Raw genomic sequence first — 23,279 nt, 5'->3', positions numbered from 1 at the left:
TCAATTAAATCTGCCACCCAAAATTAAGAATGGACTTAGTGATGAGCTTCTACACAGTTTCCTTCCAACAAATTTCACTCATAAAGCTTCAGTGAAAGGTCCCATCCTTAGAGTTCTGCTCATTGGGATTGAACCCCAAGTGACATGGTATCAGAGTGAATTTCTTAACCACCGGCTATGCCTGTAACCTCAGTATGTAACCTTGTTACTGATTCTGGTAGTAATAAAACAAGAGTTGTCAATGATTTTAGCAATTCAAATATGTCTGTGGTAAATGTGAAACAAGATTTAGCTTTGGTTCTTCAGAGTTTCTCTAAGTTCTGGCGGTATTCAAAACGAAAATGGAAGATATGTGGGAAATAACTCAGTCCATTTTCCTTTTTATGACTTGACTTGTGATTGGCCATAATATTCTCATTAGACAAAGCATGATTAGAATCTACAGATTCCAAATTGTCATCCATAAAAATAATTACCTGACTTAACATCTTTTGACTTTACTTAATTACCCTGCTAAGAGTTAATGTCTACAGCTCTAAATAACTGGTAAAATACCCTTATAAATGTTATTCTCTTACCTGAAGAAGACATCAGTGAGAGAAATCACTAAAAAGCTAGATAAGGCACATGGCTGTATGCAGTGTTTGTTCAAAGTGTCTTAAGTATCTTCAAAGTTTTTCCTTGTATTTAGCAACTTTAGTTTACCCTACACTTCATTCAGCTTTTCAATTCTCATTATCTATTTGTTCTTGTTTCACACTATCTTGTAAGGTTGACATGTAAAATCATTTTATTTCCTTTGATTATTTACTCAAGTTTGTGTCAATGGCTCCAGTTGGTCTTCTTATACGTACATATTACTTTCAAGCGACAGCAGGTACTAATGTTGTAGAGGATGTGAATGACCAGTGGGACAATCTTACCTTGATATAAGCTAGATATTGTTTTTTTTTCTTGCTGAAGAAATTAATTTTTGTTGCTGTTCTCTGACAAGAAATGGTTTCAGATCAGTGTTCTTACTTTTTGCTAATTTATTTTCTCAGCTGTTGCTTAGTTACGGAACTATAATAACAGTAAATCAATGTTTTATGTACTTAACAAAAATCTCATTACTGATTCTTAAACCGTTTTCTTCTTTTTTTTTTTTAGTTTTAGAATTTGTGTGTGTTTGTGTGAGAAACTAAATATTCCTGTGTCTTAGTCATATTCCCTTTACGTTGACGGCAATCAATGATACATTCTTTAATGTTAAAGATGGTTTCTCTATTAAAAAGACATATATTTCTAAAAATTAGATATACAGGTGTGGATGTGTGGTTATGGAATTTGCTTCTCAGTCCTGTGGTTCTGGGTTCAATTCCATTGCATGGCAACTTATGCAAGTGTCTTCTATTATAGCCCCAGGCCAACCAAAGCCTTGCGAGTGGATTTGGTAGATGGAAACTGAGAAGAGCCCATTTTGTGTGTGTGTGTGTGTGTGTATGCACACACATGTATATATCTATGTGTCTTTGTATTATATTTCTTCCTCACCAATGCTTCGTAACTGGTGTTGATTTGTATACCACCTTGTATTGTAATTAGTAGTTCAGCAATAGAGACTGATAAAACAAATAGGTACCAGACTTTCGAGAAATAAGTACTGGGCTTGATTTGTTCAACTAAACCCTTCAAGGTTGTGACGAAGCATGGTTGCAGTCCAATCTTTTATACATGCAGAGAGGAACCTTTTGAATTCTAATTGATTTTATATTATGAAATTATTTGAACAAAATAAACTGGCTGCTGCTGCTGGTTGTTGTTGTTTGGCCTCTGCTCTGCTTGAAAGTATTCGACCTGTTAGCACCCTGACTTTTTGGGGAAATCTAGGCCATACTTTGAGTTTTTCTTTCTCCTGAGTTGGTAGGATGTGATTTATAACAGTCATGGTGAAACTGATGCCTGTAGGACTTTCTGAATGGCATGCCTAGCAAAAAATTACTGCCAATTCTTTTAGTAGTGTGGCCTGGCTGATGACAAAAGATGTTCCATTTGGTCCACATCTTCAAAAAGGTTGCCCATGCCTGATTTATTGCAAAGCAAGATCCGCATGGTAGCTATCTCTGGGTGGTTGCTTACCAGTTGTTGTTTGACTCCAAGTCTGATTGAGCTGACTTTTGATCACAGATATTTCAGTCATGACAATGAAAACTCAGGACCTCTATTATTCTATGTCTTCTTTTCTGAGACAATGAAATATGATTTGAGGAAGATTCTACTGTTTTTTTCTAGCATGTTAAGTGACCACAAAGAGGATCCTTGTTGGCTCAGCTACTACTAACCTGTATTATGTTGGAGGTGTTGGGATAAACAAAACCTATCTGAGAATTAGTCAAGATGACAAAGAGAAGAGTTTGTAGCAACAGACAAACTTGTTTACATTCAGTAATGGTGAGGCAAACACAAGGCAGCAATGTTATCAGCAGGAGCCGCTAAACAGAAGTACGAATGTGATAAGGTCACTTCAGAAGTACTTTTCCTCTTCAATCTAGTGCGCGCACACGCGTGGATACGCACACACACACATGAGAATTTTGGTCTTTTCCTTAGAGAAGACAGAATTAACGTAGCTACAACTGAATTCTACAAAACATTGCAGATACAGTGTTATGTGTAATGTATCTATATAATACTAGTTTGTAATTTCAAAGCATATAATTTACAAATATACTCATACATGTATATATATCTTCGTAGTTTACCATATATATATATATATATATATATATATATATATCTGTGTGTAAATACATATATATATATATATATATATATATATATATATATATATATATGTGTGTGTGTGTAAATAAATATATATATATATATATATGTCATAAGTAGTTCATATATCCCAAAAAGAACACCTTAAGGTTGAGTAGAGGCTAAACAACAACCAGCTACCAGTTTATTTTGTTAACAGGGTTCCATTTCATTGCTATAATATGCTACAGTATATATATATATATATATATGTATATGAAAGACTAGTTGTTTGTTAACAGGGTTTCATGTCATTGCTATAATATACTATAGAATATAGATATAGTTCTTTTTTAGCCAACAGTATATGATATGTTTGTAAACAGTTTGTCTGTACTAAATGTAGCAGTAAAGATGGGGGGAACAGAAGTATGTGTATTTCAACTCTCTTGAATATTTGTTGGCAGCTGTGTGCCACCTTTAACCACCCACAAACATACTGCTTAGTATCAGAGGTTAAAGGAAGCTGGAGAGACAAGTTTGCTTATTTAACACTTTTGTAGCAGCAAGATAGAACATCATGTTGGCAGTATTCTATTTTGTTTCTGTAATATACGACAACATATTTATAGATTTTTAGCCAGCTCAGTGTATTACAACTGTAAAGTATTCATCTGTACATATATATATATATATATATATATATATATATATATATATACTAGCAGTATCACCCGGCGTTGCTCAGGTTTGTAAGGGAAATAAGTATAATAGCCATCTCAATATGGCTAACCACAAAGGTGGGGGTGTTACTGTAGCTTTTTACGTTCTGAGATTTAATAATGAATTTTTAGAGAGTTACTTCCCTTATATATATGCCAAAAATGCATTAAAAATGGGAAAAAATGATGGTAAATCTTTTTTTAAATCGTAGACTCATTGTAGACGTGCGCTAATACCCAGAAGGGCTCGATATGAATCACGACTATAAGATACCCGGTTTTGGTTAAACTGCACCGCAAAATGTGGGAGTAGTTAGGAATCTAAATCATAGGAGACAGACAGCACACAACCTCTCTTTTATATATAAAGATATATATTATATATATATATATATATATATATATATATATATATGTAAGAAAGTATGTATATCGAATATATATAGGCACAGGCGTGGCTGTGTGGTAAGTAGCTTGCTTACCAACCATGTGGTTCCGGGCTCAGTCCCACTGCGTGTCACCTTGGGCAACTGTTTTCTACTATAGCATTGGGCCGACCAAAGCCTTGTGAGTGGATTTGGTAGACGGAAACTGAAAGAAGCCTGTTGTTTATATATATTTGTGTGTCTGTGTTTACATCCTCGTAACTTAGCAGCTCGGTAAAAGAGACTGATGGAATAAGTCATGGGGTTGACTAAAGGTGGTGCTCCAGCATGGCTGCAGTCAAATGACTGAAACAAATAAAAGAATATATATGGGCTGGTAGTGCACTGGTAGCAATTGAACTCACAACCTTATAATCATGGGCTGAATACTCTTAACCACTAAGTCACTCGCCTTCCTAACAGAGATGCATCTCTACTTAGAATCACATACTCCTGACTTTAAAATAATAATGATGATGATGATCACAATAAAATGAAACACGGAGTCATATAATACCAAATACACAGGTACCTGGAAAACAAATAGTGTATGAAAGCAATTGCAGATTGGAAGGTGTTTATAAACCATTTAAGAAACACACAAAAACTGTTAGATTCACTTCAATATTTCAATTTTATTTGTCAAAATATTTTTGTCGCTTTGAGACTGTGACCTGTTCACTGACAAAATTCCCGGTCTCAAAGCGATGAAAATATTTTGGCAAATCAAATCTAAATTTTGAAGTGAATCTAACGGTTTTTGTGTGTTTTTTAAATGGCTTATAAACACCTTCCAATCTGCAATTGTTTTTTTTCCCCAGCACACGATCTCAGGTCAGGTCACTTGCTATGCAAGTACATCTCTGTAAAATAGTGTATGCACGAAGTGGAACACTTTGGTGAAAGAGTTAAATTAAACAAACTTGACATGGGGCTTAGCAGTGAGGAGCCATGGATGTAAATCTCCCTGCTCATCCGTCACTTACTAGGCTGAATTGTGCTGCTACTACTACGACTACTACTACTACTACTTTTTGTGGTAAGAAAAATCCCCATAAAAGTGCTCAATGTATCCAGTGTGTTAGAAGCCTATGGAGTCTGACATGCTTGTCCTACGCAAGGTGAATAGGATTAGATATCTGGGTCTATGGATAATGTATTCTGCCAGTAACCCCGGTTTGTTTTCACTGCACCCATTGGCTGTTGACTGCAATTCAAGATAAGGTTGCTTGAACAAAGCCTTAAGATCGGTTATGTAAACCTGCTTTACATTAAAAGTAGCAAATGTGTGCATGCAAGCACGTGCACACACACACACACACTCTCTCTCTCTCCCTCTCTCTTCTTCTCTCTCTCCCTCTCCCTACCAATATCTTGATCAACAGAATTTATATTGTTTTTCAACTTTATCAAAAACTTTGTTATCAGAGGAAAGTGAAATATAGTCTTTTGTGTAGATAAAGGCTTTTAATTATACATAGATATGGGTGTATGTATATAAAATACAATAGACTTATGTTGTACAAAATTCTATACTGTTCTCTTAAAAAGATATATGCAACTTGGGAGCAGGTGAAGTTTGTTGATAAGAAGAGCATTCAACTGTAAAATAGTGTCTCCTTTACTCTTTTACTTGCAACCGTGCTGGGGCACCACCTTTAGTCGAGCAAATCAACCCTTGGACTTATTGTTTGTAAGCCTAGTACTTATTCTATCGGTCTGTTTTGCCAAACCGCTAAGTTACGGTTGTCAAGCAATGTTGGGGGGACAAACACAGACACACAAACACACACACATATATATATACATATATACAACAGGATTCTTTCAGTTTCCGTCTACCAAATCCACTCACAAGGCTTTGGTAGGCCCGAGGCTATAGCAGAAGACACTTGCCCAAGTTGCCACGCAGTAGGACTGAACCCGGAACCATGTGGTTGGTAAGCAAGCTACTTACCACACAGCCACTCCTGCGCCTTTATAATTTTCACTGAACCAATGAAAACACGGAATAACTGCAATACACACACACATGCATTCCACAAAAGTTACAACATTCCCTTTCCTACAAGTATTTGATTGACAAAGTTAATAAGAAACCATGATGGTCCTCTGGAAGACACTTGTCCTAAGCCACTTTGACTATTGCTCTCAACTATGGTCACCATCCAGTGTCAAGTTGATCACAGAACTTGAGGCGATCCAACGAAGCTACACAAAGAAGATAGCCTCTATGCAGAATGTAAGCTACTGGGAAAGACTCAAGAGATTAAAATTATATTCCCTGGAGCGTAGGCGGGAAAGATATGCCATAATATACATCTGGAAGATCCTGGAGGGAAGTGTCCTGAACTTTGGCATCGAGAGTTACGCAAATGCCAGAACTGGGCGCCACTGCGTGGTGCCTAGGACTCCAAACCTGTCATCAAGATGTAGGACAAGATTCTGTGATAGCCTGGGCTTCCGAGGCCCACAGCTCTTCAATATCCTCCCGAAGAACCTGAGAGACCTGCATGGGGTGGATACAGATGTCTTTAAAATGAAGCTGGATCTCTTCCTGTCAGGTGTCCCAGATGAACCAACTTCACGGCAGGAGGGGCAGATGAGGGCAGCTGCATCGAACTCTCTCATGCACCAAATAGCAGTTGCTAGAAAGCCTCCATGAAGTGAAACCAAGTAGCAACACCAAATGGCGGTGCCCCAGCATGGCCACAGCTCATAAGCTGAAACTAGAATCAATCAATCAATCATATGGTACTTAAGGAGATCAGGTACAGACACCAAAATACATCACCTGCTGCAATAAAATATTTATTAAGCTTTAAAGGTAATCTATCCTTTTTATCAGGACAGAAATACAAACTCTGCAATAGGAAGTACAGAGATTAATAGCAAACTATAATTTGAAGTTTGGTACCTAAGGGGACAGGTCCTTTTTCACTGTTTCCTCATTGGAAGAACTGATAGTTTGTAAATACACACACAAACCCACTTAGGTACACTCACTCACATTTTTACTCCAAGTGTTATAGTTACTTTATGTGTGTACCTGTATGTATGATGTGAATGTATTTATGTGTATGTGTGTGTGTGTGTAATAGATATAGATTATCAGTATGTATGTAAATAATATATTGTCTTAGTGTGATTAATTATGTATGCATCTAATTACGTTTTGTGTGTATCACATTACATTAAGTATCCCTTATATGCTATGCACAAGTTTGTAAAGCACCGTGTGTGTGTGTAATAGATTATGGATGTGATACATTTTGTATCACATACAAAATGTGTAATACATTGTGTGCTATGTATTATCTTTGAGTGTGAGTCAGCAATACATTGTTGTGTGTGTGTGTGTGTAATTCCTTGAACATTTACTTGATTTCCTTGGTATCATTTCTTCATTTAAATATTGAATTAAAGTGGAAAGATAACGGTCTCTATCGAACATTAAGAGTTACAATAACTTTGCATCAAAATTGTTGCAAAATATATTCTCTATGTGATCAGATGTGGAATCCATGTGTAGTCACTCTGTAGAAGTTTAAACATTTGACTTCTTATTCTGGTTATAAGCAATGGTGACTTATTGCTAGCAAGAAGATTTCTTTGTAGGAATTTGTCATTATTTTAACTTTTTGAGCATTTTTTTTTTACATACCCATATATATATATATACATTGTTGGCGTTAGGAAGGGCATCCAGCCGTAGAAACACTGTCAGATTTGACTGGGCCTGATGAAGCCTTCTGGCTTCACAGACCCCAGTAGAACCGTCCAACCCATGCTAGCATGGAAAACACACGCTAAACGATGATGATGATGATGATACATGCATGTATATATATATATATATATATATATATATATATAGGTCTCACTGAGGAAATGACTAGAGACCGAGACCTCTGGAAGTGTGCTGTGCGCGAGAAGACCCGGCAGGACAAGTGAGTCCATAACCCGTGGCCTTCTACATGGGATGGAGCCAGCCTACGTATGCATACCTTCCCTTCTTGGGACACAAAACTCTACTTGTGAAGACGTGATGAGGCAAGTGAGGATCAGAATGGAAATCGATCAATGGAAATTGCAGATGTGTTACCAGTGCCGGTGGCATGTAAGAGAACTTTCCGTTTCGCGACCGTTGCCAGCACCGCCCCGTTTCGTGTCCGTTGCCAGCCTCGCCTGGCCCTCGTGCCGGTGGCACATAAAAAGCACCACCCGTTCGTGGCCGTTTGCCAGCTCTGTCTGGCACCAGTGCGGGTGGCACGTAAAAAGCACCCACTACACTCACGGAGTGGTTGGCGTTAGGAAGGGCATCCAGCCGTAGAAACACTGCCAGATTTGACTGGGCCTGATGAAGCCTTCTGGCTTCACAGACCCCAGTAGAACCGTCCAACCCATGCTAGCATGGAAAACGGACGCTAAACGATGATGATGATGATGATGATATATATATATATACATACATATAAGTCCCGGGGTCGATTTGCTCGACTAAAGGCGGTGCTCCAGCATGGCCGCAGTCAAATGACTGAAACAAGTAAAAGAGTAAGAGTATACATATATATATATATCATCATGATCATCGTTTAACGTCTGCTTTCCATGCTAGCATGGGTTGAACGATTTGACTGAGGTCTGGCGAACCAGATGGCTGCATCAGACTCCAATCTGATCTGGCAGGGTTCCTACAGCTGGATGCCCTTCATAACGCCAACAACTCCGAGAGTGTAGTGGGTGCTTTTACGTGCCACCGACACGAGGACCAGTCAGGCGATCGATACAAGGAAGTGGAAAGTAAAGATGGGTGAAAGAAATCCCATATCAGCGATACCCTTTTATATTTATATATATATATATATTGGTTATGCAGTCATGTAGAACATAATGCTGCTGGAGACTTCAGCAAATTTCCCCAATACTGCTTTAACCCATCTGAGACTGCCTTTGGTTCTATGACACAAACTTACTGTTCCAAAGTGATCTGAATTGAAACCTTCCATCAGAATTCCATGTCTGTTTATGCTTTAAACACCACCTTAATAATGACAAAATCATTCAACTAAATTCTTCATTGTTTTCAAAATTAATTCAATAAAAGTAGAAATGTGGTAACAAACAGATTAATTATCTTATTTATATATAATACTCCTCTCAAGGAACCCCAACACAACCCACTTAACTCTATGCCTCATCCTAAATCACCTGAATTCTCAACACAATCTTGGAAGATATTGGTCTGTCTTGCCTACTTTGAAAACTTCTTATATAGGATAATCAAGGAGTTCAGATGCTTCAATCTTCGACAAGTGTAGATTAATCAGTTGTTAACAACACAATTGATGGACTCTAGTGGTAGATGTATGTAAATTAGGTGACTGAATGAGTGAAAAGAAGTGGAGGATTTTAGTGGCCAGAGTAGTGGTTCTTAACCTTTTTAATATCTGAATCAGATCCAAAACCTGGATTTTTTTTTAGGATGCCTCATCCAAAATAGTAAAACACAAATCAATTAAAGAAAAATTTGTTACATTTATAGAGGGAAGACCATTGGGGGCCACTGAGGGGATGCTTGAGGGTTGCACGTAGGGCTGGGAGCCATGGTTAAGAACTGCTGGACTAGAGTATGCCCTTGCTTGAAGAATTTTAGAACATTTCTTTTTTGATTTAGAAGCTTTCTGTCATAAAAAGCAACAGCAACAACGATTTTTTTTTTTTTTTGTGAAAGAATATTTAAGTATATATACACACCTATAATCATCATCATCAATTAGTGTCCGTTTTCCATGCTGGCTTGGATTAATGAATAGACAGAGATAAAGTATCCAGGCTAGGTACTGTATGATCATTTAGTTATAATCCAGGACATGTCTAACTGCATCGAGTTGTAAGGAACACCTAGGGTTACTCAAGGTAAGCAATCCCACTGTATTTCATCTGATGAGTAAATCCTGGGTTTGTTTTGCTGGATTATAAATATTTTGCCAAGTGCATATCCGAGACAATTACAATGAATATGGAAACTAGTACATCTGCGTATTTTTTTTTTATTTCTACTGTCAATTATACAGCATATTTGATTTAATTGGGTCCGATGCACGTTTCTGCTGCATAGACATCTAGTAATTGCATTTGCTTCTAATTACTTTTGACTGGTCATTAGTCTCTGCAAGATAAAAAGATGATGTGTGTTGACTGATTCTGTAGTTCTTTTATTTATTTATTCTTTCTTTTTTTCTTTTTTCCAGCCACAGAATTTCTGAAGAAAGAGAAGAATTTGGTAGCAATCGTCCAGAATCAATGCATTCAAAGTTAGTAAATCATCTAAATTATTTTCTGATATGTCTCCCCCCCCCCCCAACGCACCTGTATATCTCATTTATTACAGGGGAAACAAACTTTAAACGCCTTGTCTAGTGAAAGAAATTATAGGATAGGTACTAAGCTAATGTTAATGTGACTGTGTGTCATCAATAAAGACAATAAGCAATATTGCAGCATATATTGATCAGGGAAAACTCAGTAGCATCGTCACTAAAGCATTGAAAACTATTTAAAGATTTGAAAAAAATCTCCAGGAACCCCAAATGGCTTATGAAATCCCTTAGATTGTGTAAGCCTCTATAGTTGTAACTATGAGCACTGATCATGTTCTAAGGAAATAGTAACTTGCCTTTCTCTTGGTTGTAACAAGTACTGCTCTGTAATTTCCTTGAGAACACTAAGAAGGTATTTGCAATGAAAGCTAGGCTTTAGATTGAAATGATGATATTATGCAGTCAGCCTGTATCTCTCTTATATACTACGAAATACACTAGAATGGAAGATGTCATCTAGTGTCTGAAAAATAACATTAAGATTTTTAGTTTCCTACCATCTCAGAGATAAGTCTGTTGGCATCAACAATATCCTGACAAATTGTTTAATTTTGAAACTAGACAAAATTCATTAATCCTTGTATCTGTGAAATTCTCAGATATTGTTAATCACCAATAGTCACAATGTGCTTCCTTGCACTGTGGTAATCTTTAAATGAAGCAACCCTGCTGGCTTGGTGGACTGGCCTATGGTGTATAAGTGTCCACCACCATGACATTCTCCCTAAACAGAACACCAGTCTGTTGCAGGGTTACTCGTTTCTACAGCTGAGTAAACTGGAGCAATTTGAAATGAGGTGTTTTGCTCATGAACACAATATGCCACCTGGTGTTAGGAAGGGCATCCAGCTGTAGAAACACTGCCAGATCAGACTGGAGCCTGGTGCAGCCTCCTGGCTTCACAGATCCCCGGTCGAACCATCCAACCCATGCTAGCATGGAGAACGGACGTTAAACGATGATGATGATGATGAATGATGTGTCCTGATCTTGTGATTGTATGTACAACACCCTAACTACTGGGCTATATACCTTCACCAGAAATCATTGATAATTTTGTAAAATGCATTGATTCTGCCTGGTGTCTATAACAGTACTAAAGACTATAAACTAGGTATACACTTGGTAACTCATTTGAAACTTTAAAACTCATTTTTCATAAATTTTATTTAAAAAATTTTGTTAATTTTTTTAATGCTGGTAGAGACCATCACTAATTTTCATTACCTTTTGATTATCTTAGACATATATATATATATATATATATATATATATATATATATATATATATATACAGAGATGTACTTGCATAGCAAGTGACCTGATTTGTGATCGTGAACAGGTCGCGGTCTCAAAGCGACGAAAATATTTTGACAAATTAAATTTAAATGTTGAAGTGAATCTAACGGTTTTTGTGTGTTTCTTAAATGGTTTATAAACACCTTCCACGCTGCAATTGTGTGTGTATATATATATATATATATATATACAGCATGATAGAAATTTGAGGCAACATTTTTAACGTCTAATGTAGGTTTAAATAGGTTTTGTTTAGATATGTGTATATGGCACAGGTGTAGTTGTGTAGTTAAGAGGCTTGCTTTCCAACCATGTGGTTTTGGCTTCAGTCAGGAATCTTCTACCATAACCCCAGGCCAACGAAAGCTTTGTGAGTGAATTTAGTAGATGGAAACTGAAAGAAGCCCGTTTTCTGTGTGTGTGCGTGCACATATGTTTGTGTGTACCCTTGTCTAGACCACATGTTGGTTGTAAATAAGCATCATCATCATACAAGCAAGGTTGTTCATTTCCAAGTCTTCTGTGAAAAACATACCTAGACACGGAGAAAATATTACCATGCTTGGAAGCAGCAGCTGGTTATAGAAAGTCTGCTTCAAAGAATTTCATCTGACTCATGCAGGAATGGAACAGTGGACATTAAATGATTATTATTATTATTATTATTGAGTGAGTGAAAGAGAAGTGCATGCCATCAAAGTGACACTGGAGTAAAATATACGAAGCCCAGTATACCCATCATGACTACCCATCTGATAAGGGTACACTAGGCACATACATCACAACCATATGAGCGTGACATGGTGATCTCATATCAAGATAAAAAGCACATGACCTTGCAGGTGGGGCCCAATTAGAATTTTCTTCAGGTTGAGTAACCCAACCCGCTCAAACGGTCCCTGAATAAGGGTTGTTTAAGGATGTTGAAAGAACCACCCATGTTTCCAGAGGTGAATTATTCAAACCCCAAAGAATCCCTCTCAACACATGGCTATGATGCTCCCCCACTACGTCTGCTCGTGGTCAGAGATGCACATATCGTCAGCCACTAAGGGACATGCTCAACTGGTTAAGGTCAAACAACTGACAAGCAAATCTGTGGTATTGAGCAGAATATTTGCTGTAACCCATCTTTTATACCAAGACAAAAACAATGTACATGATAACACTTCCAATCAGTTATGGTCAGAAGCCATGAGAGCCACTGCCTGGTACTGTATCAGGGCATTTATTATTATTATTATGATTATGATTATTATTAATATTAATATTATTAATATTATTATTATTAATATTAATATTATTATTATTAATATTATTATTATTATTAATATTATTATTATTATTATTATTTGTGAAATATTATTAATTTTCTTCTTCCATTTTTATCAGCATTGGTGAGACCATTAGCGAGTCAATGGAATCCCTTGACGAGCGTAAGTATAAGCTTCTTTCTCAATTAAGCTTTCTTTTGCCTATTTTCTCTCTATATTTGCCTACATTTAATTTATCTAGATCTGCTGACTTTTCAGCATATAATTATACTATTGAGATATAGAATTTAATGTTTAGTTCTCCAATTAAAATAATTAAAATCTGTTTTAAAGCATTGGGCCCTGTCATCCTAAACCTGCTTTTTACATTATCTTTAAAACTTTTGCTGTTTTATTGATGATTCCCCCCTCCCTTCTCTTGTGTGTATGCGATTGCTCTCCGTCTCTTATCAGAATACATTCTTGCTGAGACAAAAATGCAGCTATTCTGTGTACACTTAGTATTTCTCAAATGACAGATTTTTGCTTTTATATGTAAATACGTATTTTTAGTGGGAAGTACACTGCAAGTTTAAAACTTCATATCTTGTGATTATAGTTTTATTTTGCCTCTAACATTGTAATGTCTGTAAGATATTAATGTTCACAGAGAAAGAGAATTCTTTGAGATAGGTTTTTGATTTTTACTTGAATAACTGAAAATGTCTAATGTTTTCTTAAATATTGTTTTTGTGTTAATTGAAGCAGATGGTTTGGATCAGACAGTCTTGGAAAGTGACCCTTTCTTGTGTGTGGAAGAAAATGAACCTGAAGCATGGAGCATCTCAGTTGACAAAAAGGTATTGTTTTATTAAAATTATTAAAGATAGTGAGAAGTCTTAACATTTTTCTTTTTCATGTACCATGGTTTGGTGACAATGTCTTTTCTCTTTACATTACAAATCACTTTGAACAATGCTTTTTGTTTTTTTTAATGCATATGTCTTACAAGGTGCAGAACATTTGAGTGTTACCTCATTCTGTTTTCCTTTCCGGCATAGTTTGGATGTCCTTCTTAATGCCAACCACTTTACATTGTGCATTGGGTGCTTTTTTCATGCCACCAACACTTGTAAGGTTGCCAAATAAGACAGAAAAAGGGCAAGCAAAAGGAGAAGCCCTTAGTACTAAGTGGGAGAGAGGGGGAGGCGTCTTTAGGCAAGGTGGTGAAAGGCTTTAATATAATAGAGAAACAAGGACAGGTGTCTTGCTACAGAGGAGATACATGGTTATCCCACATTATATAGGGGTGAGTGGGAGGAGTTGAGAGAATGAAAAGAAGGTTGTGATGGAGAGAAAAAAATCATTTATTTTTTTTTGCTTTTTATGCCCATTTTTCTTCCACACTAGCTTGAGTTACACGGGCATATTATTGCAGCATTGTTATGTCCTTTCTATTGTTAACTTTTAATAATTTTTCGAGTAAGGGATGTCTTATTCTACCCATCATTGAAGACACAATCCCAGTGGACACCCTGTTCATGGGAAATGACAGCAATGCCACTGCCCTTATCTGAACAGTTTTCAGAGAAGTGCAATATCTACATGAGAGAGAGAGAGAAAGCTCCTTTCAGCTTCCATCTACCAAATCCACTCACAAGGCTTATTGGTTGTACCAGGGCTATAGTAGAAGATACCTGCCCAAGGTGCTGTGCTGTGGGACTGAACCCAAACCGATTGGTTGGGATGCACTCTTCTGAAACCACACACTCAATATTATGCATTTGACCATTTGTTTCTTGTTTGGTTTTTTCATGGTTGCTTGGGTTAGATAAATGTATTTGGCTGAGGCATTGTTTTATAGTCAGAAGCCCTTATTTGCTGTTACTTGCCCAGTTTTGCACATAAAGGAGATTTCATTTTGCTCATTTTTGAAAGCCCGGTTAATGTTGATGGGGGAAATGACTACAAATTTCATACTCCATAGTCCAGAATTGTAAATATTCACACATACATACACATCTGAGCACATACATACAGATGCAAGTATTCATTCATTCATATCTGATGAGTTTTGCACAGTTACTGTTTTTCATATTTACTCACAAGGCCTTGGTTGGCCCAGGGCAATGGCATTTTTTTCAAGGTATCACACAATATGACTGTACTTAAAAGCTCATGGTTGTACAGTGAACTTCTTCACAACATAGTCACACATTCAAGTGTGTGTGTGTGTGTGTGTATGTGTGATAAACAAAGTCCAACAGGTCCACAATATGCTTGAGTTTTTATTCATTTGGTTTTAATATTTGATTTTCTTTATCCTGTTTCAGATTTATGCGAGATGGATGTTCTTGAAAACTTTCAAATATATAAATGTGTGTGTGTTCATTCATATGTGTACTTTGTGTTCATCATTCATCCAACATTTGATGAATGATGAACATTGAAATAATTGAGTCTTGAAATATCCCTTACATCATGGTTTTTGATTATTGCAGGTTGTCAAAAAGCTAAGTCATAAAGAGGTGAAACGACAAGATCATATTTATGGTAAGCTATATTTGATTTCTATCTTTATTTTACAGTAAAGGTATTTGAAACCTTTCACTAGGAGATAATTTTTGTTTTTGAAATCTTGTGGTGTGGGCAAATAATTTTCTGACAATTTGTGTAAAACTCAGTATGATTTAAGTTCCATATTGAAATCTAAACTGATAACTCATCCTGGTCTTTTTTTCTAAGTGTCATTGATTGTCACAGACGTATTTTGGGAGTGGTCCCATATTTCTTTATTCAGTTGGTGAAATATTCATTGGTTTCTATCTCAAGATAATTCTGATATGAAGACTCAGCATCAGTATCAAAAAAAAAAAAAAAAGATAAATAAAATAAAATGAGTGGATAGCTTCAATTGGTATCTGTACAAGTCCACCTTGACTGATAAAATCATTTATGACAGTGGGAGAGGGGGGTAGGGTTGTCATTTTTCAAGTCCCTTACGTGCACCCAGCCTTGTCAGCAGTATCCCCATCACCATGCAATTCTTTCCCGCTACCAGACTCGGCACAGGTGTACGCATGCATTGTGTCATTATCTACAACGCTTGCACTTGTATTGTATTCATCCTCTGAATCATGAAAGGATGGCAAATCAACATCACCTCCATTATCCAGACTGTCATTGTTATCATCAGTCTCCTCTGAGATAGCAAATATTTTGTCAACATTGATTGAAGGCCAACGTTTTGCTAACAAAATGACCTCACCCATTCTTGATTTTGAGCATTTAAATCTATAAAAAAAAATACATCAGTCTGAATAGATGACATGCAAATCACAATTCCCCAGGAAAGCATGCAATGAAACTCACTAGTAATCTTCAATGATCAGCCAATATGAGAATGCTTTACATTAATCTATAGCAATTGTGTTTCCTGCAAAAGAGTTGGTCACATTTGAAATTGCATAAAGCCTTCTGTTTTACAAACAAAACTAATGATTTTAATTTCAGAATTGCATCTACTATTACGAATACATTATTTCTATTTGTTTCATTTATTTTCTTGTGAGGATTATGAAGAAATGTCCTTTTTGTGATTAAAATGCTAATTAACTTGTGTTGATGAAATCTATCTTAACTCTAAGCTTTGATGAGAAAACTTGTTTTAGTCAGTTTTTCTTTCATTTGGATCTAATCTTTTCTTGGTTTTCTCCCTACACCAACTCTCTCTCTCTCTCTCTCTCTCTAAATTTAATCTCTTTTGTTATTCCAATTGTGACTATAGGCTGAGGAATTTCTAATGCTAATTTTGTTTTCTTTTTAGAATTGGTACTAACAGAAAAGAAATATTGCCAAAAGTTAACTATTATGCAAAAGGTAGGTTCTCTGATTCTTAATTAATCGAGCTTATTAATTCAGTTACAATGGGAAAATGAATTGAAATCTAGAAATTGAAACTCTGTTAGGATTCCAGTATAAAATAATATTTTTATGAGTAAGCATGAATGTGGTATAGATCAACTTGGTCTGACCTGGAAGAAACACAAACAAATGGCAACTGTAAATTGAAGCAATATAAATATGAAAAGGAAAATGCAAAAAACAGTTTGAAAAATTTAAATTCTAGAACTGAATAAAGATATGAATAGTGCAATGCACTGGTTTATTGAACATGTACTGGTGTGGTGTGTAGTTAGCAGCTTGCTTCCCAATCATGGATTCAGTCTCTAGGCACATCTTAAGCAAGTGTCTTCTTCTATAGCCCTAGGTTGACTAAAAGCTTTGTGAATGGATTTGGTAGATAGAAACTGAAAGAAGCCCATTGTCATGTGTCATAAATAAGGTTGTTCATTTCCTAGTCTTCTATAGAAAACCTGTCTAGCTTGGAAACAAACGAATTAACAACAGAAAAAGCATCCGACCATAGAAAATCTGCCTCAACAAATTATGCAAGAATGAAAAAGTGGAAGTGAAATGAGAATGATACTAATTAGTTTAATGAATTTGTTAATCTGTGTGTCTTGTGGCTTTATGTATTTTCTTTTGATTTGAATTAGTTTGATGTTGATTGTTCTTTTGTTGTTGTTGTTGTAGATTATCTGTGATCGTCTTCACAGTGAAGCGGGAGTGACTCTCGAGTGTCTCAATATGATGTTTCCATGTTTGGAAGACCTCCTCGCCATTCACGTGTGTTTCTTTAACAACTTGCAGCAGCTTCAGTCTCAGAATAAAGACAATATTGTTGACGAGATTGGGAAGACCTTAATTGATCAGGTGAGCTGACAGTTGCTTTGCAATTATTATTGTTTATTACAGAAGAGATTAGAAGGAATGAAGGTAAAGCACATCACTTTTTGCTTCTGCCAAGAATTTATGAAATGGAAGGGTTAAAGCCGAAACGATTAATTTACAATCAGTCACTGATGTACTGGTTACATTTTAGCCATGTGAAAGATATTTTTATTCAGCTAGTCTGTATCTCCTCAGGTTATCGGCTCAGTTTCCTTGTAATGGGGTTAATTTTCATCAACATCATCATTGTTTAATGTCCGTTTTCCGCGCTAGCACGGGTTGGACGGTTCGACCGGGGTCTGGGAAGCCAGGGGCTGCACCAGGCTCCAGTCTGATCTGGCAGTGTTTCTACAGCTGGATGCCCTTCCTAACACCAACCACTCCGCGTGTGTAGTGGGTGCTTTTTACGTGCTACCTGCACAGGTGCCAGTAGGAGCCCGGCATCGGCCACAATCGGTTGGAGCTTTTAATGTGCCACCGGCATGGAAGCCAGCCAAGGCGGCGCTGGCAACGGCCACGTTCGGATGGTGCTTTTTATGTGCCACCGGCACAGGTATCACAACTACTATTTCCATTGATATTTGTTTATAGAAAAAAATTTAATTAAACTATAAACAAAAATATTAAATAAAAAAAAAACTATGAAAATGTTTCAGTTTCTTGACATAAACTACATATATATATATTTATATAATATTCTATAAAAACTTTGTGAGTGAACAGTAGTCATGAGCACCACTGTGTCGTGATTTCAAATTCAGTCCTATTATGTAGCTCCTTGGCCAAGTGGCTTCTCCCTTAGCCCCAGCCTTGTGTAAATTGGAATGGTGGAAACTGGAGAAAGCCTGTCATGGCTGTGTGTGTGTGTGTGTTCATATTCATGCTCTGTGAAAGTTGCTTGCTATGAGCAGCGCTGTTGTCTGTTCTCTCGACACTAGGATAACCGACAATGACAACACTGCTGGTGCCCTCCCTCAAAAATATGTGAAATAACAGATCTCTTCTAACTTGATAAAACAGGTTGGGCATCCCAGTTGGAAAGCAGTATTTCCATGGATACAGACATCTTATCCATGCTAGCATAGAAAAACAGACAATAAAATGGAATAAGCAAAATATAACCTATTAGAATTAAAATTGATCAGACACACACAAGAAATATTGTATGATTACTGAGAAACTTTATAAAATTATCATCAAAAAAAGATGAAAGGTCCTTCCTGAGCCATAAGTCCACAAGGCCAGTTTCTTGGATTCTGTTGTGTATATATTCCCCCACTTGATTGGACATGGCAAAATGATTACAGATTTCTGTAATTAGTTTTATCATAGTGGCTAACTAATTATTAAGGTCAGTTATATCAGTTGTATATCATCTTACTGTTTATTTTAAAAATGATAAATGCATTGAAATAATTAATTTTTTTTTACTTGCCTTTTAACAGTTTGATGGAGAAAATAGTGAGAGGATTAAAAATGTCTATGGCTACTTTTGTTCACATCATAAAGAATCTGCTACTGTCTACAAAGATTTGATAACTGATCGCAGAGTTCTGTCTCTTGTTAAGGTAAGTCTAAAGACCGCTTTTCCATCAGTTCCTTTCACATATTACATTGATTTGAAAATGTTATTTAGATCTGATAAAAAGAAGAGATAATAATAGTTTTACCCAGTTTTGTTATATTAGAAACTACAAATAATGGTTATTTTATTTTTTAGAATGCCTAAATTTTTGATTTTGAGATGACTTAAGAAATGAAGAAATAAATTATTGGTTAATACCCTTTTTTTTTTATTTCAAACAATTGAGCCTGTGATTGTGATTAGGTCATATTGCACTTTGCTTGAACTGGTATTGAACCTGTATTTCACATATGGGTCAAGTGGTTTTATCCACCTCAGGGCAGGTATGGGAGCATGTGCTGTTGCAGTGCATCACTACATCTACCATTTACCAGTATTTACTTGGGTCATCCTGGGCAACCCTCTGAGCAGTGTCCCAGTGAGTCCCCATCTCTGCAAGATACTTCCTCATTTGGTGTAACCGTGTGGCATGTGGTCGACAAATATGAGCTGTCCCCTCAGCCACAACCTCGGAGAAGAGAACACAATGTCTGGCATCCAACTCAGAAACTTGAGCAACATGACCAAACAGTCTGAACTGACAATCCTAAATCATACAAAGAACTGGATGCATCCCAGTTTCTGAGCGTAGTTGTTGGTTGGATACAAAATCTGACCAATGGTAACCCATAATCATGCAAAGTGTCCTGGTACCAAAGGAGTCCGAGTGGCTTCTAAGGGCTCCGGATAGTTGTCCAAGTCTCACAAAAATAAAGGAATATTCAGAATTGTACTGACTTCTCTTATTGTTTCTCTCTCTCTCCTCCTCCTCCTTCTTCACCACACATTAAAAAAAGACACAGGCACAGCTATGACCCATGGTTAAGAAGCTCACTTGCGAACCATATGGTTTTAGGTTCATCCCCACTGTTTCCCTGTTTGGTACCTTGTGCATGTGTCTTCCAATGTAACTGTGTACTGACACAGGTTTTGTGGGTGGATTTGGTTGACAGAAACTGAAAGAAACCCGTTTTGCATGTGTTTTGTTGTCTTAATATTGTGTGGTTGTGTCAGTCACAAAAGCAATGTCCTTTGCTCCAAGTCTTTTGTGAAAATATTTCCAGCTATGGGGACTTACTACTTTGCTTGAAAAAAATTACATGTTGACAACTGGGAAGGCATCCAGGCGTAGAAAATCTGCTTTCCATGCTGGCATGTGTTGGCTGGGTTGTCACAGTCCAGGTCGTCTCTTGGGAGCCATTGCTGTCACAAGTTGGTCCCTGCATGCCCAGATTTCAGTGGCTGGATGCCCTTCCTTTTGCCAACCATTTTACTGATTTCATTACTTATTTCTAACATTTCTCTTCTTTGCAGCGATGGTCAAGTAATAGCTTGTTTGCGAAACGAGAAATTCCTGATTTTCTTCTCATTGTTACTCATCGTCTCACAAAATATCCAACAATGATTGAAAGTATTGTTAAAAACACAAAAGGTAGACATTTCATTTTATAACAAATTTATTTTGTGTTGATTTTATATTGTGTTGACTTGGTGTAATTTTATCTGAATTATTGACCAACTGAATGACTAAGCGGTAAAGTATTTGTCAAAGTTTTATTGATTTTTCACTTGGTATTATTGCGTTCTGTGGTTTGTAATTTTTAGATTGAGGTTATACAGTTTAAAGTAGACATGTGCATGGCTGGTTGGTAAGAAGTTTTTTTTCCAGCCATATGCTCACTACAAGGCACCCTGGGTGGGTGTCTTCTATTATAGCCCTGGGTTAACCAAAGCCTTGTGAATGGATTTGGTAGACAGGTTAAAGAAGACTACCATTTGTGTGTGTGTGTGTGTGTGTGTGTTTCCTGGTCTTGACAGCAAGTTACGTTTGTAAATGATTTTCAATGTCAAACAAGCAGTGTTATTCACTTCCAATATTCCGTGAGAACATGTCTGGCTATGGGGTAAATATTACTTTGCTTGGAAACATGAGGGTTGGCAATTCTATGCAAGCACGGAAAAATGAAAATGATGATGATGATGATGTTATTGGTCAGTGTAGTTTCAATTGTTTTGAATTTTTGTACATACAGAGACGGGTTGAAGCAGAGTATGGTGCAGTAAACCGGTTTGAAGAGACCGTCCTTTAACCCTTTCATATTCAAACTGGTGGTGTCTGGCCCGAATATTCTACCTGTTTTAGGTTGAAACCAGCCAGATTAAGTCTCTCACACCTACCCTACAATGTCATTCTAAATGTATGCTATCACAACATCGAAATCCCAAAGCTGTGAGACCATACATGATTATTTGAAACCAATGTGAATGAATAAATTTTACATTTAACTGAGTAATCTGAATGTGAAAGGGTTAACTGCTGATGGGTTAATTAGCATTTAAACCACCTGAGCTAGGGTTATGTTGAAATCATAGAGAGCAGCATGGTTGATGTGAACTATTTTGGTCAATGAATTTTATTGAAGAAAACAAAAAGAAAAAATGTTTTAATGAACAGTTATTCTTGAGTTAACCAATTTCATAAATTTTATTTTTTAGATAAAAAGGAACGTGATAACTTGCTTCTAGCTTTAGAACATATCAAAGAAATTTTAACGAATGTGAATTCTCAAGTTGAAGAATATGAACGTGCACAACACCTTGAAGAAATTATACAACGGATTGATCCCCGTTCTTCTGTGTCATATCGAGGAAGAAAATTTAAGGTAATTCAATGCTTTTTAATGGTTAAGAAGACCTACCCGCCACAACAGAATTGATATCCTAAAACCAAGGTGCCATGTAAAAAGCACTGGTGATGGTGCCATGTAAAAAGCACCTGGTATACTCTGTTAAGTGGTTGGCATTAGGAAGGGCAACTAGCTGTAGAAACCATGCCAAAACAGATTATGGAACTTGGAGTGACCCCTGGCTTTACCAGCTCCTGTCAATTTATCTAGCCTATGCCAGTGTGGAAAATGGTAATTAAATGGTGATGCACCATCCGAACGTGGCCAATGCCAGCACCGCCTCGACTGGCTTCTGTGCCGGTGACACATAAAAAGCACCAACCGATCATGGCCAATGCTAGACCCCTCTGGCACCTGTGCAGGTGGCACGTAAAAAGCACCCACTACACTCGCGGAGTGGTTGGCGTTAGGAAGGGCATCCAGCTGTAGAAACACTGCCAGATCGGACTGGAGCCTGGAGCAGCCCCTGGCTCCCCAGACCCCAGTCGAACTGTCCAACCCGTGCTAGCGCGGAAAATGGACGTTAAACGATGATGATGATGATGATTTTATGTATTAGGCACAGTCAAGCTGGGTGGTTAAGAAGCTTGCTTCCCAGCGATGTCTCTGTTTCAGTTTCACTGTGCAGCACCTAGGGCCTGTGTCTTCTGCTATAGCCTCAAGTTGACCAAAGCCTTGTGAGTGGGTTTCATAGATGGTAACTAGAAGCCTGCCATATGTATATATATATATGTGCACACACTCAAACTTGTGTGTGTGCGCATATATATACACCCTTGTCTTGACATCAAATCGTAGTTGTAAAAGAATATCACTGTCATTCTAGTGATGTTGTTCATCTCCAGTCTTCTGTGAAAAACATGTCTGACCATGGAGGAAATATTAGCTTGGCTGGAAACAGGTCAGCATTGGCAACAGTAATGGCATGAAGCCAGGAAAAAAGAAATAGCTGTCTGAATAGATTCAGTCTGACCTGTGTAAGCATGGCAAAGAAGACGTTTAATGATGATGATGATGATGACAATGTTGATTTTTAAAAATGTTTTTATTTATTTACTTTTTTTTTATAAATTCAGTCTTTAATTGAAACATAACATATGTTGGATGATTTCTTATTTCTTTACTGCCCACAAGGGGCTAAACACAGAGGGGACAAACAAGGACAGACAAATGGATTAAGTCGATTATATCGAACCCCAGTCCATAACTCGTACTTATTTAATCGACTCTGAAAGGATGAAAGGCAAAGTCGACCTCGTTGGAATTTGAACTCAAAACGTAATGCTAGACGGAATACCTATTTCTTTACTACCCACAAGGGGCTAAACACAGAGAGGACAAACAAGGACA

General features: G+C 37.0%; 1 protein-coding gene across 12 annotated transcripts in view; it reads left to right on the top strand.

Moving 5' to 3' along the window:
- LOC115223565 (rho guanine nucleotide exchange factor 28) overlaps positions 1-23,279 on the top strand; it is a 490,764-nt gene that overhangs the window by 425,162 nt on the left and 42,323 nt on the right. For 11 of the 12 annotated variants that reach the window (XM_036511308.1, XM_036511277.1, XM_036511280.1 and 8 more), the window contains 9 exons: positions 10,144-10,206; positions 12,964-13,007; positions 13,590-13,684; positions 15,326-15,377; positions 16,651-16,703; positions 17,421-17,600; positions 19,064-19,186; positions 20,557-20,674; positions 21,739-21,905. In XM_036511308.1, coding sequence (XP_036367201.1) covers positions 10,144-10,206; positions 12,964-13,007; positions 13,590-13,684; positions 15,326-15,377; positions 16,651-16,703; positions 17,421-17,600; positions 19,064-19,186; positions 20,557-20,674; positions 21,739-21,905 — 895 coding nt within the window. The remainder of the gene's footprint in view (positions 1-10,143; positions 10,207-12,963; positions 13,008-13,589; positions 13,685-15,325; positions 15,378-16,650; positions 16,704-17,420; positions 17,601-19,063; positions 19,187-20,556; positions 20,675-21,738; positions 21,906-23,279) is intronic. The other variant, XM_036511282.1, reaches the window with a different exon arrangement.

Source organism: Octopus sinensis, linkage group LG2, assembly GCF_006345805.1.
Source record: "Octopus sinensis linkage group LG2, ASM634580v1, whole genome shotgun sequence".
In the NCBI taxonomy this organism is placed as follows: Eukaryota; Metazoa; Mollusca; class Cephalopoda; order Octopoda; family Octopodidae; genus Octopus; species Octopus sinensis.
Note: the sequence above shows the minus strand (reverse complement) of the source record. Positions and strands in the feature narration are given on the sequence as shown.